Source organism: Tupaia chinensis, unplaced genomic scaffold (genome assembly GCF_000334495.1).
Source record: "Tupaia chinensis unplaced genomic scaffold, TupChi_1.0 Scaffold000117_2, whole genome shotgun sequence".
Taxonomy (NCBI): Eukaryota; Metazoa; Chordata; class Mammalia; order Scandentia; family Tupaiidae; genus Tupaia; species Tupaia belangeri.
In genome coordinates this window covers 1108486-1125571 of record NW_006159583.1, presented here as the reverse complement: position 1 = coordinate 1125571, position 17086 = coordinate 1108486, and the positions used below count along the sequence as shown (strand labels likewise).

The 17086-nt window shown below is 37.1% G+C and overlaps 1 protein-coding gene across 5 annotated transcripts in view; it reads left to right on the top strand.

The window, feature by feature from the left end:
* PTPRK (protein tyrosine phosphatase receptor type K) overlaps positions 1 to 17086 on the top strand; it is a 665572-nt gene that overhangs the window by 156475 nt on the left and 492011 nt on the right. For all 5 annotated transcript variants that reach the window (XM_006144267.3, XM_006144266.3, XM_006144265.3 and 2 more), the window contains exon 2: positions 11748 to 11870. In XM_006144267.3, coding sequence (XP_006144329.1) covers positions 11748 to 11870 — 123 coding nt within the window. The remainder of the gene's footprint in view (positions 1 to 11747; positions 11871 to 17086) is intronic.

Here is a 17086-nt window from a genome sequence, read left to right as displayed (position 1 = left end):
AGGAATGCCTGAGAGACTTTGACATACGTGGTTCAGAGCTTACTGCATTTTGTTTTTGCAGGTTGCGATGTTACTATGCCGTTGTATGTGTGGGAAGGGGAACTTGCTTGCTGTTGACTAATATATCAAGGCTGTTCCCAATGGAGAGAACGGTCCTGGATGATTCTGAAAATGTGTAAAACTGCGTAATTTTGAGAAGCCATTTAGTGTAGTGTTTAATGAACTGATATTGCCTAGGCTCAAATCCTGGCTCTGATACTTTCTTGCTCTGTGACCCTGGGCATTTCTTTTCCCCCTGCTGCAAGATACATCTCACTGGTAATGTTCCTTTTACATTTTAATAAACCCTTTTCTATCTGTGAAATCATTTCTATGGAAGTTTCGCCTGTAATCATCCTTTAGTTCCATAATGAGCTTGAATGAAGTCACATGCATACTGTCTGGACTGCCCAGGTCGCAGAAACTTCTTTTTGGATTTCATGTGGTGCCTGAAATCTGAAAATTAGGTAAAAAGATTTGCATTTGCTCACACCTATCTTTCTAGGCCCTCTACTCCCATGTCATGTGACCACAGGTACTGGAGACAAAGGATTGCTGGCTTCTTTTATTTTAATGCCTGCTTCACTGATTCACACTATTCTTCATTTCACTTAGGAAAAGATCTCTAAACCAGCGATCCATAATAGGAGATGATTTATATGCACTTCTGCAGAAATATACCGAGTTACTGGGTAAAATGTTTTCCCTTTGTGGTCTCACAGGTTGCAGGCATTTGGACTCCATGACCTTCAGAGTGCCTCTTGCTCTCCCATTGTCTCAGTTTCTGACTTCTACTGCTGTCCAGCTAGACAACTGATTTACTTCTCAGTTAATGGCATCATCAGACTTTATTTCTGGATCAGGCTTCTAGAAAATAGTCATATGGAAATGACACAGAAGTAAAAGACCCTTGGTTGTCAGCTTTTAACCAGACTAGGTCCTACCTAAGTTCTAAAGAATTCTTAAAATCAGAGTGCACTGTGGCCCAAGTGCCAAATTTGGCCTGCAGCCAATTTTGAAATAATGTTGTATTCCTATATAACCTTGCCTATTTGTTAGGCTTTTCTCTGTGGCTACGTCCTTGCTGTGAAGATAATAGACATATAAAGGGGACAGAAATGACTATGGCAAAAAACCTTTAAAAAAGATAAAAAAAACGTAATAGACATGTAAGTGGGACAGAAATTACTATGGCAAAAACCTTTAAAAAAGATAAAAAAAACGTATGGCTCACAAAGTCTAAAATACTCACTGCCTTTTATAGAACGTCTGTTGATTCCTGATCTAAAGGAAGGTGTTTTCTAACTTGTCGAAGGCATATCTGATGGGTGTTCATGGACAATTAGTTTTGTTAATATGGTAATATTGGTAAATAAATTCTCTTATTTTTTCTAGGTCAATTAGAAACAAGTTTCTCTTATTTTGTCTTAGCCATTAAATATCAATATATGCATGGGATTGTATCTGTACAGGATATACAATGAACTACGAAGAATGAAACATGAAAAAATAAGGGTGCTTTTAAAAAATAATTTGTTGAGCGTTAGGGGCTTCACAAGCATTATTACTAATCTTTTCACTGTTGTACTGTGGCTGCTATTATCTTGAGGAAATTGATGCTCAAAGAAGTAAAATAGCAATGCTTATGTATATATTTAGCCATCACTTCATGCTGTGTCTAGATTCACAGTCTGTTTTCTGCCCCCTAAGTGGATGGCATGTCCCTGTTCTGTAAAGTTTCTTAAGCCTTGTTAATTGACCTTTAGGAGATTTTAATATTATATTATTTATTTATTTATTTATTTTTGGAGTGTTTTTTGCTATAGAGCACATGCACTCACTGGAAAGACAGAGAGGGACAGAGAGACAGAAAGTGAGAAATCAGCCTCCAGGGTGGATGGCCACACTGCAATCCCTTCTTCTCCATTCTCCTCTTGGGGTCTTGGGCACACATATACATGTTCCCGGATTGAGTTTAAACTGCTGGATCCGGGACTCGAACTGCAGGCAACTACGTTGGAGTCCAGCAATATAACCATTATGTCACTTGCTGGCCCTGATTTTAATATTATTTCTTTGCAAAGATGAAGTGGAGTGAAATTAGACTTATTACATCTTGATTAATTCAGTCTTACTGAATGATGATTACTCACTGGGAGTATAATGTTTACATAAAATTTCAGATAATTTGAATGAAAGTTGTACCAGCTAAGTATTCTTGGTATATGTGTGTGTGTGTGTGTATCTATACCTATGTGTATACAAACATACATATATATCTATATAAGTATATATAGATATAAATATATACACACATATATACATATATACATTTTTAGATATATATGTATACATATATATACACATATACATATACATATACACACATATACATATGTATACACATGCACACCCTATATAGATAGATAGATAAAACCATATGCACATAAACATGCACACACACACACACAAGCACAAACACACACACTATAAATATATATGTGTGTGTGTGTGTGTGTGTGTGTGTATTCTGTGCTAGAGATGCAACCCTATGGGTTTATATAGATAATTAACGGTTATGTTTGAAATAGCTTCTTCTATCATCTTTAAGTTATTTCTCCCTTTCAATAAATGATGAGTCTTGGACCAGACCGTGGCTTGGTGGTTAAGGAAGGTGAATCCCACTTGGCTGATCTTGAGGTCTGAGTCCTGGACCCCATGGAGTGGAAATCATGTCAGATGCATGTGCAATTCTTCAAATTCTTTTTTTTTTTTAAAAAGAGAGACTTTCATTGTAGGGTTAATGCCCTCACTGGAGAGATAGAGAAAGAGATAGAGAGTGAGAAATCACCTCCTGGGGGCATGGCCATACCACAATTCCTTCTCCTCCATTCTCCTCTTAGGATCTTGGGCACACACATACACATGCACCCAACGTTAGTTTAAGCTTCTGAGTCTGGGACTTGAACTGCAGTCGATTATGTGGGAGTTCAGCAATGTAACCATTACACCATTTGCTGGTCCCAGCAATTTCCTCAAATTCTGAGAAGATGGACAAAGGAAGGGATTGGAGTTTGACATTTGCCTCTTCCTCACTTTGTCAGGCACATGTGCCCTCTGTCAAATTACAAATGAAAAATGGTGGGATTTTCAAAAATGTATAATTTTCTTTATGGAGTTTTACTCAAATAATGTTTTTATATACTAATTACCTACAAGCTAGGAAACAAATTTTTTGGCTGTATCTGAAGTAGTTATCCTGGAAAAAAAAAAAGCAACACACACACACACACACACACACACACACACACACACACTCATAAATTCTTAGTATTCTTCCTGTAGATTTTTCTCTGGTATTGAACCAGAGCAGTATAATGTGACTAGTGACTCATACATTTACATATCTTTTTTGCATCTACTTGAATTTTTTTGCTACCATAATTTGAATTCTTAAGTTGAAAAAAGTGTTACTTATCTTTAGAGCAGATGCAAACTCCTTGAACATCGAACATGGTTTATCAGTTCTTACTTGTACTTTTTCTTTTTGTTTGTTTTATTTTTAAGAGAGATTTCTCCTATAGGGCATGTGTGCTTGCAGGAGAGATGGAGAGAGACAGGGAGACAGAAAGTTAGAAATCACACCCTGGCAAGGGATGGCCATATCACAATCCCTTCTCCTCCATCTTCCTCCCAGGATTTTGGGCACATATGTACCCATGCTTGGTGTGAGTTTGCTGCTGCTGGGTCTGGGACTCGAACTGTGGTCAACTATGTGGGAGTTCAGTAATGTAACCATTATGCCCTCTGCTGTTCCCCTTACTTGGACTTTTAATATTCCCAAAAGTTAGATTTAAAAACAGAAAAAAAAAATCAATGATACCCCAGTATTTTTTAGTAGAAATAGGAAATTTATTTAAAAGTATCAGTTTGACACTTTCTGGTAAGATATTTTTCTGGGAAAAAACAATATTTATATTGTAATTGGAATCATGCTTAGAATATTTAGTAATAAGTTCCTTTTTAATTTATTTAATTAATTTATTTATTTTGTGAAACATTGGCTTCTTTGTCATGAGTTTTGGAAATGATACCAGTAAATTTGTATTATGGTTTCCGATTAGCATAGATGAAAATGACCTACTCAGAGTTAGTTTAACTTAGAATTGCGTGTGTCCTAATGTGACATGTATTAATCATTCTCTGTCCTAAATGGAAGAAAGGACATTTCAAGTTGGTCACTTAAATAAACAAATTTGCGTATCACTGCTTACTTCATGATTTAAAGAGGTTCATTCATCCATTTTGAGGATATGTTAATGATATTACATTTGCCAACATTATTTTGTTGAGGACATTCCTCTTTTAAAACCCTCTTTATTACAAATGATTAAATAGAACAAAAAGAAAATGGTTTGTATCTTTTACCAAATGAAGCTTATTCTTTCCAAACAGTAAAGAACCATGACAATTCTATTCATTTCTGGCTATATTATACTCAAAAAAGAAAGTGTACATAGATGCCTTGGAGAAGAGAACATGGATGATCTTGGTATAATATCCTTTTAAAGACTGCTCTTTACGAAATGTTTGCAGCTGTCCAGTGCATTATTGACTATTTTTCTCCAGTTCAACTTTGTTTAAATTAACCTGACCCTAAGTTTTATTGAAAAGTTTTATTTATTCAGAAGTGATTTGAGTTTAGTGTTCATTACTTTTTGATTTTTTACAGAAAGAGTCTTTATTTCCATGTTCTTTCGTGTAACTTCTAGGCTCTAAATAAGCACTCAAAAATTTCTAAACGTTAATGTTTAGGAAATATAACTCTGGGGCCAGGACTATTTTTTAATTTTTTTTGTTATTGTTACCTTTTGGCATCTACTGTTACTTAAGACCTGTGCTTTCTGTGAGCAGCCTACAAATAGAGAAAAAAAAAAATTCTGACAAGTCTACATCAGCTTGATTTTTATTTTCAGGTGAACGTTGCAAAGCCCTTAAGTGGCTTGCCATAGGGGAAGTGGACCATTGCCATGATGGATCTGTCTCTTAGCTGATTGGTTGGCATAGAGGAATTAGCAATCTGTGAAATGCTCTTCAAAAGTAATTTTCCTCCAAGGGTCAAGGAACTGTGGTCACCATTATTCTGGCATGATTTGCAGCTACTCATTGTAGGTTTCTCACCAGTAGCAAATGTAACAACTGAAAATGAAAGATATTTCCTTGCTCATTTTCCTTCCCCTCTGCCTAACTAAATTTCTTGAACAGAAATTCAGTATTGCTTCCTGTTCTGCCCTCCATCTCTGTGAAACTTGACATTCATGAGCTATGTGTTTCCTTTTGAATTAGAACCTTGCTATGGTATTTCTAATTTAAATAGATGGTGATACTGTATATATAAAAGAAATTTCAAACTGAGAAACATGTATATAGATGAATATGAATAACAGAAACCTTTGTGTTTAGGGCTTTCTAGCGCATCTTAAATGGTCAGTAGAGACTTTTTATGATGGAATTAACTCAAGACGTACTATGTGCTCTGTCTGTAAGGTTGAACCAAATTGTCTATATCCACTTTCCCTCATTCCTCTTGAAATTCTAGTTAGCTGCTGTTGTAGAATTATTATTTAGTGATTTGAGTTGGGTCACAATGTTGGATAAAATCCTTTCATGTTTTCAATACAATTGTCGAGCAAATATAAATTGTTTCTATGGCATTAAAAATCTTCCACATTTAGTTTATTGCCGCCTTGTGCATTTCATGATGTTTACATTCATTATATAGAATTACTTGAAATTCTCCAACATAGAATGTTCATTGGATGCATTTGTTCTCTTGTGTTTTCTCAAAATATAATCCCATTTCTATTCCGGCATTTCTGTGTTTGGCATGACTTTACTCATTCTTGCTGGAGGAAGCTCAGTGAAGTCTCCCCTAACTAACTTGGATGTAGGTGGCCAATTCATTTGCATTCTTTAGATTTTGGGCATATGGTCATTTTTATCCCACATAACACACTGATTACTTTTATTCCTCAAACTCAGTCCTGTTTCCTATCATCTACTCCAGTATACCATTAAACGAGATTTTTGCTAAGGGCTGTGTGTGCTCTGACACAGAGGCAGAAGGCAAGACATCACCCTCTGGGAGAATGCCCACACTGCAATCTCTTCTCCTCCATTCTCCCCTTGGGATTTTGGGCATGCAAACACATATGCCCAGCATGAGTTTCAAGCTGCGAGGTCTGGGACTCAAACTGTCATTGGCCATGTGAGAGTCTAGCACCTTAACCACTGTGAAACTTGCTGACTCCAGTTCTTTTTATTTATAAATTTAGTTTTGCTATATGGCATATACATTTATCAAGGAGAGACAGAGAGAGAGAGAGAGAAAAATAACCTCCCTGGAGGATGGCCATGTCTCTGCCCTCCATTCTCATCTAGATATTTTTAGGCATCCATGCCCAAAGCTCCTGGGTATGGGACTTGAACCTCTTAGTCAGTCATGGGTGATCCAGCTGCCTTAACCTCCATGCCACATGCTGGCCTGATAATAGAAAATTCTTATAAAAAGATGTATTAAAATCTTTTACCAAAGATTTGTGAGTCTGCTATATATATGATTAATAGATACATGGTATCTCTTGGGTTAGAATTTATTATAAACTCTAATTCAAACACTCATCTTTAAAAAAAAATCTTATTACTCCAATCAAATAGACCACTACTGATTTTCAAGTCCCTTGACACCTTTCTGTTGTGGCAGTGATGTGCAACTAATGGCAGGGGGTGACCCAGTTATTTTGTGTAGCTACTCCTAGTTGTTGTTGCTAATCAGGATTCCTGAGTCCAACAATGGCTATGAAGGACAGCAATTAAGGCCATTCATCTTCGAAATGAGTCAGTGCAGGTTTCACTGGCAGTTTAAATTTATATACAAAGGACCCTCACACTGTTGTAAAGGGTATTGGGGGCCCAGAAGAAGATTTGTGTTACAGAGCAGTATGTAATTTTAGGGTTGCAGAAGCAAATTGTATTTTGAGGAAATACTTTCCCCTTGCTATGTGAAGATGTATTTCCTCGCAACCTCCTTTCATTGATTAGTTTTAAATTAGAAAGTACATTATTTTTCATGAGAGCATTTCTAAAGGGGCTATTTTTAAGCATATTTAAAAGACAATATTAAGGTTTCAGCTGGTGGATTGGTATAGTCATAAAAGTGACTCAAGGATACTGACAATATATTCTGCTTTTGAAAAAGAGTTTAGGATGATAGTGTCATCTGGACATCTCTGTTCTCGCCTTCTTTGCCTGTGACACTGGCCCCTCTTGCAACTCTGAGGAATGTAACTGTCATTCATATTCAAATTGCCGTATTTTTGATGAGCAAAAGAGTTCATTTAAAAAAAAATTGAGTAGACTTTACAGGCTGAAGTTTAGCTCTTCCTAGCCTGTCCCTTGGTCAGAAAATTTGCTGGGTTTCTTCACAAAGGTCCCCATGGAAACTAAACAAATAAGGTATTTGAAAGGAGATAGGTTATTGGTTTTTCTCATTAAACCCCACTGTTGGATTTTCATTAGTTCTAATCCATTTTCTTTCAAGATTAGACATATAGACTAGTTCTTATTTTCATGATTTGAATAAATAGGTTGAGTTCTGTGTGCCTGTATATACAGGTTAATAAGCAAAAGCAATCATTCTACTTCTGCCATAGAATTACCACTGAAAACAAAGCTCAAAATAAAAATGATATAAAGGGGAAAGACTGCCACCATTTAGGAAAGCAGGTTATTAAATCAAGTGGAAGTGGTAAGAGTAATTATAGGCTAATCTGATCATTTTTTGCCTCCATTCCCCTCCTTTTATTTTTATTTTATTTATTTCCAGAGGGCATGTGCACTAGCCAGAGGGAGGAGGGGGGGAGAGAGAGAGAGAAGGGGGAGAGAGAGAGAGACTGGGAGTGGGGGATAGGGAAGGATGTGGGGGCAGAGAGAGAGAGACAGACAGACAGACAGATGCGGAGAAAGAAAGAACCCCTCATGTGGCATAGTCATGTCACAGTCCCTTCTCTTCTATTGCTGCCTCCTGTCAGAATTTTGGGTATGTGTGCATATGTGCCCAGTGTGGTTTTTCATTCTCTGGGACCAGGATTTGAACTGTGGTTGGAATGTGGAATCCACCTCCCTTAACCACTAGCCCATGAGACCAGCCCTTCTCCCTTTTAAAATCATAATTGTATATGAAAGTAATCTGAATAAACTAAGAAAGAGTATATCATAAACCTCAAGCACCTAAGGCCCTTTATAGCGTTACTGGTGTCATTTGCTATTATGAATAGATTTTGATGATTTCTTTTAAAGTAAGGAATTTTACAAGACAGATATTAAAAAATAATTTTCATTTGTTTCCTTCCTCTCCTGCTCCCTGCTAGAGTAGTTTAAAACTATTTAGGGGGGCCAGCAGGTGGAGTGGTGGTTGAAGTGTTGGATTCCCCCATGACTGACCATGGTTCAAGCCCCACCTGGAAAATCACACTGGGCGTGTGTACACACATGCCCAAAAATCTGAGAGGAAAGTGGAGGAGAAGGGATTGTGGTAAGACAATCTCCCTTGGGGGAGAAGTTATTTCTCACTTTCCCTCTCATGGTCTCTCTCTCTCTCTGGTGAATTCACACTCTCCATGGTATAAACCTAAGAGGTTTGTTTATTTCAGGAAAGCCTCACCCTACAAACATCTTTTATTATTTTTAGAAGTACACACCAACCATCATGGCTGGGCCACATCTTCTATTATTTTTAATAATTTGGAATCTGTGCCTTAGCTTTTCTTCTTAGGCTCAAACTGGCTTCTTCTTCTTATTATTATTTTGGAGAGGTTTTTGCTATATGATGCGTGTGCTTGCCAGAAAGACAGAGAGAGATTTCTGTTGTGGCAGTGATGTGCAACTAATGGCAGGGGGTGACCCAGTTATTTTGTGTAGCTACTCCTAGTTGTTGTTGCTAATCAGGATTCCTGAGTCCAACAATGGCTATGAAGGACAGCAATTAAGGCCATTCATCTTCGAAATGAGTCAGTGCAGGTTTCACTGGCAGTTTAAATTTATATACAAAGGACCCTCACACTGTTGTAAAGGGTATTGGGGGCCCAGAAGAAGATTTGTGTTACAGAGCAGTATGTAATTTTAGGGTTGCAGAAGCAAATTGTATTTTGAGGAAATACTTTCCCCTTGCTATGTGAAGATGTATTTCCTCGCAACCTCCTTTCATTGATTAGTTTTAAATTAGAAAGTACATTATTTTTCATGAGAGCATTTCTAAAGGGGCTATTTTTAAGCATATTTAAAAGACAATATTAAGGTTTCAGCTGGTGGATTGGTATAGTCATAAAAGTGACTCAAGGATACTGACAATATATTCTGCTTTTGAAAAAGAGTTTAGGATGATAGTGTCATCTGGACATCTCTGTTCTCGCCTTCTTTGCCTGTGACACTGGCCCCTCTTGCAACTCTGAGGAATGTAACTGTCATTCATATTCAAATTGCCGTATTTTTGATGAGCAAAAGAGTTCATTTAAAAAAAAATTGAGTAGACTTTACAGGCTGAAGTTTAGCTCTTCCTAGCCTGTCCCTTGGTCAGAAAATTTGCTGGGTTTCTTCACAAAGGTCCCCATGGAAACTAAACAAATAAGGTATTTGAAAGGAGATAGGTTATTGGTTTTTCTCATTAAACCCCACTGTTGGATTTTCATTAGTTCTAATCCATTTTCTTTCAAGATTAGACATATAGACTAGTTCTTATTTTCATGATTTGAATAAATAGGTTGAGTTCTGTGTGCCTGTATATACAGGTTAATAAGCAAAAGCAATCATTCTACTTCTGCCATAGAATTACCACTGAAAACAAAGCTCAAAATAAAAATGATATAAAGGGGAAAGACTGCCACCATTTAGGAAAGCAGGTTATTAAATCAAGTGGAAGTGGTAAGAGTAATTATAGGCTAATCTGATCATTTTTTGCCTCCATTCCCCTCCTTTTATTTTTATTTTATTTATTTCCAGAGGGCATGTGCACTAGCCAGAGGGAGGAGGGGGGGAGAGAGAGAGAGAAGGGGGAGAGAGAGAGAGACTGGGAGTGGGGGATAGGGAAGGATGGGGGGGCAGAGAGAGAGAGACAGACAGACAGACAGATGCGGAGAAAGAAAGAACCCCTCATGTGGCATAGTCATGTCACAGTCCCTTCTCTTCTATTGCTGCCTCCTGTCAGAATTTTGGGTATGTGTGCATATGTGCCCAGTGTGGTTTTTCATTCTCTGGGACCAGGATTTGAACTGTGGTTGGAATGTGGAATCCACCTCCCTTAACCACTAGCCCATGAGACCAGCCCTTCTCCCTTTTAAAATCATAATTGTATATGAAAGTAATCTGAATAAACTAAGAAAGAGTATATCATAAACCTCAAGCACCTAAGGCCCTTTATAGCGTTACTGGTGTCATTTGCTATTATGAATAGATTTTGATGATTTCTTTTAAAGTAAGGAATTTTACAAGACAGATATTAAAAAATAATTTTCATTTGTTTCCTTCCTCTCCTGCTCCCTGCTAGAGTAGTTTAAAACTATTTAGGGGGGCCAGCAGGTGGAGTGGTGGTTGAAGTGTTGGATTCCCCCATGGCTGACCATGGTTCAAGCCCCACCTGGAAAATCACACTGGGCGTGTGTACACACATGCCCAAAAATCTGAGAGGAAAGTGGAGGAGAAGGGATTGTGGTAAGACAATCTCCCTTGGGGGAGAAGTTATTTCTCACTTTCCCTCTCATGGTCTCTCTCTCTCTCTGGTGAATTCACACTCTCCATGGTATAAACCTAAGAGGTTTGTTTATTTCAGGAAAGCCTCACCCTACAAACATCTTTTATTATTTTTAGAAGTACACACCAACCATCATGGCTGGGCCACATCTTCTATTATTTTTAATAATTTGGAATCTATGCCTTAGCTTTTCTTCTTAGGCTCAAACTGGCTTCTTCTTCTTATTATTATTTTGGAGAGGTTTTTGCTATATGATGCGTGTGCTTGCCAGAAAGACAGAGAGAGACAGAGAGATAGAAAGCGAGAACTCACCCCCCAGGGGGGATGGTTACACTGCAATCCCTTTTCCAACATTCTCCTCTTGGGATCTTGTGCACGCATGCACAAGCACCTGGCGCGTTTAAGCCACCAGGTCTGGGACTCAAGCTGCAGTTGGTTACATGGGAGTTCAGCGACATAGCCATTATGCTAACTGCTGGTCCCTCAAACTGGTTTATTATTGAAACAGAATATACTGATGAAATTATTTTTCAATGAAAGTTTTAATTTTTTTTTTTCATGAGTGAGAGATAGAGAAAGAAAAATAGTACACTCAAAATGGTCTTAACACTGTGATCCATTCCAAGCCCCAGCCAGCCTGAGTGACTAAATACACAGGGAGGTTTCTGGACGTGAACTGTCAACCTTTGCATGTGGGATTGCCTCACAGAATGTTGCATTTTACTGCTGTGCCAGTATCTGGTTCTAACTGAAATTTCTTTTTCTGTGAAAATTTAAAGAGAATAGTGATTGAAATTATTAATACCACATTCCTTATTTCCATATAACATTTTGTTTTCTGTGAGCACTTTCTCTGTTTATAGACAGTCTGTGTAGAGTATAATAGTGGTCTTTTCTTTTCTAGGCGGCTGCACTTTCGATGATGGTCCAGGGGCATGTGATTACCACCAGGACCTGTACGATGACTTTGAATGGGTACACGTTAGTGCTCAAGAGCCTCATTATCTACCCCCTGAGATGCCTCAAGGTGAGAATTACTCAGTTGAGGGCGTGACTTGGGAATGTATAGTATTTTCTTATTTTAGATGTAACATCAATAACTTGTTATAATCTAATTTTTGTGCTACTAAACTGTATTAATACAAGAAATCAATATATGCATATAGTTTCATACAATATTGGACTAATATGCTTTGAATTCTACATATTAATTTCAAGTTAATTCTAGGTTCTGTGCATATATGTTTAGCAATAATTTAGTCATTGGTAAAAATTTTCAATATAAATAGGAATTAAAAATATAACAATAAATATAATAAAATTATATTAATAGGAATAAAAACAATAATGTTTTATATATATATGATAAAATATAACAATAATAAAAAATAACAAACTATTTTTCTTTCAAAATTTAGAACGCGATCCATAAATATATATTCAGTTGTTGGGAAAATCATGATGTCTTTTTTTCTGCAAATATTTGTTGACTTTACTGACACCCAATAGTATATAATTATATATAATCATGTATATATGATATATAATCATATTATTAAAATGCTGTATATAATGTAATTGTGCTGATTGCCTATTTCTAATTATTCAGGTTTCAAATATAATTTTATTATTTTGATTATGATTATTTTAAATACAAGGAGTCTTTAAAAGAAAACATGTACTATGAAAAAACTGCATAGATTTCATAATTTGCTCTGTATCAAAATTAATACTTTATTTCCATTTTTTATGGATTTTTTTCAAGTGCCTTCAGGGTTTATAGTGATTTTTTTATACAAAATCAGAAGGTCTTTTGCTTTTAAGTGTGACAATATTTTTTTGAAGAGTTATTTTAATTTTATTTATTTATTTATTTATTTTAATTTGACCAGAGGGGGACAGAACGAGAGAGCAAGAGAAGGAGAGAGAGAGGGAAAGGGAGAAAGCAAGCTGCCATGTCTGGGATGCAAGTTGCGGTCAGCCACGTGGGAGTCCAGCATCCTTAACCGCCACACAACCTACTGGCCCCAAGTATTACAATATTAAACATAGCTAGTAGAGGCGAAATTGTCAGTTTTGGTAGTTGAAGAAAATGTATTACAATACTAAACATAGCTAGTAGAGGCAAAATTGTCAGTTTTGGTAGTTGAAGAAAATGTTATTAGTAGTTGTCTAGGTATGTTATTGTGTTGCTTACAGAAATATCTGAGACTGGGTACATTAAACATAGAAGGTTACTGGATTCATGACACTGGTGACTGGAAAGGCCAAAGGCATTAGACCTGCTACATGACAACATGGCCAACAAGCAGATAGGAGCAGGGCAGATGCATGTGGAGAGAGCATGATCTGTGTTCCCTGTCTGTCCCTCTCTCATTCTCTCTGTTTATAAATCCAAGAGGACTCCAACCTAAGGGCCTTACCTGAACTGCTCATTCATCTACTCCAGCGACTTCAATCTTTAACATAATAATTACATCAAGTTTGTTGTTACAGTGGCTCCACATCTGAATGTTCAGGGACCATGATTCAAATTACAGTAATAGTATCTGTCAGTGTTCTAATTAATATGACTTACAAAACCAAAAATTAAACAATATCTCATAAGTATACAAAGAAACTAAGTCCAAACCTAAAAGTTAACTTTCTAAAGCTTGGGTTGTAAATGAATCGAGTAAATGCATCCTATGTGAAGTTGGTCCACCTTGTTATATTTACTTTGCTAGTAGAATGAAATAAATCGAATTTTTATTTGAAATGGCTAAGCCACGGTCATTTCCTATGGCTAAGTAGTCAAGTGGTTATGTTTTAGGTTGAACCAAGCCATTATTTCCTTCACATTGGAATAAAGTGGCATTATGTGCTTGACACCTTCTTAAGTTTGATCCCAGTGTTGTCAGCAGACTCATTTAGCTGTGTGCGTAGGCTTGGGTTTTTCTTTCAAAGGTATATAATGTTATTTTCTTGGGACATTTTAATGAAAGAAACCACTGAAATTTTTCACTTGAGTTTTCTCTGAGTATATTTAGACTGAATTTTTCATATAAAATTAAAGGGGGTGGGCTGGGATGCACACATTTTGACTGTTTATCATCAGAGAATAATCAGAAAGACATTGATTTATGGAAATGTTACCATTGTTAATTACCATCGACAGTGGATAATGAATAGCTGAGGAGATACTGCTCAGATGACCTTGTTGGCTCACCTTTGATGAACAGCTTAATCGGTGGTTACAGTACGGGATGATATTCACAGAAAATGAAAGTGTTTGAAATTCAGCCACATCTTCCAATTAATAGGACATTAAGTAATTAATCACGCAGAGGAGGGAAAAAGGTCATGGCCACTTTATTTTTGCCCGATGTAACTGTGTTTAGTTTTCACAGAGGTGAGAGCAAGCACTCGTGTATATTTTTCTTTTCTAAAGAGATACTATTTTCTCCCCTTTTTCCTTCTGATCTTCCTTTAAAGTGTTGCTGAACATCATCTCATAAATTGGCAAAAAGGAGACATTTAGATTTATCCTATTAAAATTTTATAGATCCTTTTATTTTCTAATAAACTGGCAGGCATGGCTACATTTTTTGTTGTTTACTTAAAAACACAAAAGCAAAACAAAAAAATTAAAATTCGTGACCGATAAGTAGGGAGGCTGACTCTCTTATGTAAACTTAAAATTAAACTATATGTGGAATATCAATGGGATCTGTTTCTGTTCATTGACCTTCTTTGACTGGAAGCTAAGAGAGGGAAAACAAAGGGAGAATAAACAGATTAAAAATTGTTATTCATTTATTATTATTATTATTAAGAGAGTTTTTTTTGTTTGTTTGGTTTTTTTTGCTATAGGGTGGGTGTGCCCTTGACAGAAAGAGAGACAGAAAGAGAGAAATAACCCCCTGGGGGAATGGCCAAGCCACAATCCCTTCTCCTCCATTTTCCTCTCAGGACTTCGGGCATGCATGCACATGCACAAGCACCTGGCATGGCTTTGAACTGCTCTTGACTACATCAAGTCTAGCGACATATCCACTACGCCATCTACTGTTTCTTCTTCTTCTTATTATCATTATTATTCGTTTGCTATAGAGCAATGTGGGTGAGAGAGAGAGAAAGAGAAAGAGAGAAAAAGAAGTGAGAAAGCAACCTGTTAAGTTCAGAACTCAAAGTGCAGTAGGACATGTGGGAATCCAGTGCCTTAACCACCATGCCATCTTCTGGCCCTGAAAATAAACAGATTAATTTGAAAGAAGAGTGAGGATTGGTGGTAGGGAAAAATAAGGAGAAAATGGCTAGTCCTTATTGGATGATATAAGGCTTTCATAATTCCTTGAATGATCTGCAACAGTGCCTAATCCCCGTTAATTTCTTTTGTCAGGTGAAACTGATAATAGTTGAAAGGTCTGCCAAATATGTTTAATAATAGCATGCAAGGGACCAGCAGTTGGTGTAATGGTTACATTGCTGGACTCCCACATGGTTAACTGCATTTCAAGTCCTGGACCCAGTGACTTAAATCTCATACCAGGCACTTGTGCATGCAAGTCCAAGATCCCAAGGGGAGAAGGAGGAGAAGGGATTGTGGCATGGCTATCCATCCTAGGGGGTGATTTCTTGCTTTTTTCCCTGCTTCTCTCTTTTTCTCTGAGGTGCACATGTGCCCTATAGCAAAAGTCTCTTTTTAAAAAAAGCATACCAAAAAGTGTGTATTTCATAAAAGAGCTTTAATGGCAAAAGTCATAAGATAATGTGAGTATTTAGTTGACTCAGTGATCAGGGAAATGCAAATTAATGCCACAGTGAGAAGCTACTACATACTCATTGGATAGGTTCAAGTGAGAGTGTGGAACAGGTGACACACTCATATACTACTGTTGGACTGTAAATCCCCCATACCAAAAAATGTGTATTTCATAAAAGAGCTTTAATGGCAAAAGTCATAAGATAATGTGAGTATTTAGTCGACTCAGTGATCAGGGAAATGCAAATTAATGCCACAGTGAGAAGCTACTACATACTCATTGGATAGGTTCAAGTGAGAGTGTGGAACAGGTGACACACTCATATACTACTGTTGGACTGTAAATCCCCACAAGCACTTTGTGCAGTCTGATGACTAACAAACCCATTCTGGTTATAAGCTTAGCAGGACTGAGTACTGTGTTCATCAAAAGAAATGTGCAGCAATGTTTCCAGCCTCAGTCTTCTTAGTAGTCCCATGTTGGAAGTAATGCAAATGTCTTTCATCAATGCAATGAATAGATAAGTGGGGATATATTCATATCTTGGTATATTATACCATTATACATATGAACAAATTACTACTGTAATGATATAGAGAAATTTCATAGCCATAACCGTGAAGGAGAAAAAACAGACTCTAGAGTGTACATCCATTATTCCATTTATATACATTTCAAAACCAGGTAAAACTAATTGATGTTAGACATCATGGTGACATTTACTTTCAAGAGGGACTAGGAAATGGACCATGGTTACTTAGCACGAAGGAGGCTTCTTAATGCTGAAAATATTCTGTTTTGATGTAGGTGGTAGATTCAGAAGTATACTCAAACTATAAAAAAAAAAAAAAAGAAAAAGAAAAAAGAAAAAAGTAAGCACAGCCACAGTGGCATGCTGCTAAGACACTTTGCTCTGCAGTCTGGGACTTCATAGGATGCCCAGGTTCAACTTCTGGTCCCACCTAAAGACTGGGCATGATGGCATATGTCTGCACTCCCAGCATGATGGCGTATGTCTGCACTCCCAGCTAGTGCCTTGGGAGGCTAAGCCAGGACGATTATGAGCTCAGACTGGCCAAGACAACATAGCCAAACCCTGTCTGAAATAGAAACAGGCATGGTGATGTGGGCCAGTAGTACCAGCTGGGAGGCTGAGACAGGAGGATTCTGACAGCAGGAGCCTGTCTCTTAAAAACATTTTTTTTAAACCTCCATTAGTGACTTATGTGCTTTTCTGTATGTAACTTACATGTTAATTAGTGAGAAAAAAATGCTGTATTCATAAAAATGCTATTGGGAAACTAAAATAAAAATCGAAAATATTGCAAGCTTGAATAAAAGATACATATAATAGGAGCCCACAAATAGGTCAAACTCCCATCATTTGGGATTCCCTCCCTCGCTCTAAAAAATACTTTGTTCTTTGATGTCTTTGGGCCTTTGTGCATCCTCTTCCCTCTGCTGAGACATTTCTTCATCTGCTTATTCATTCACCAAA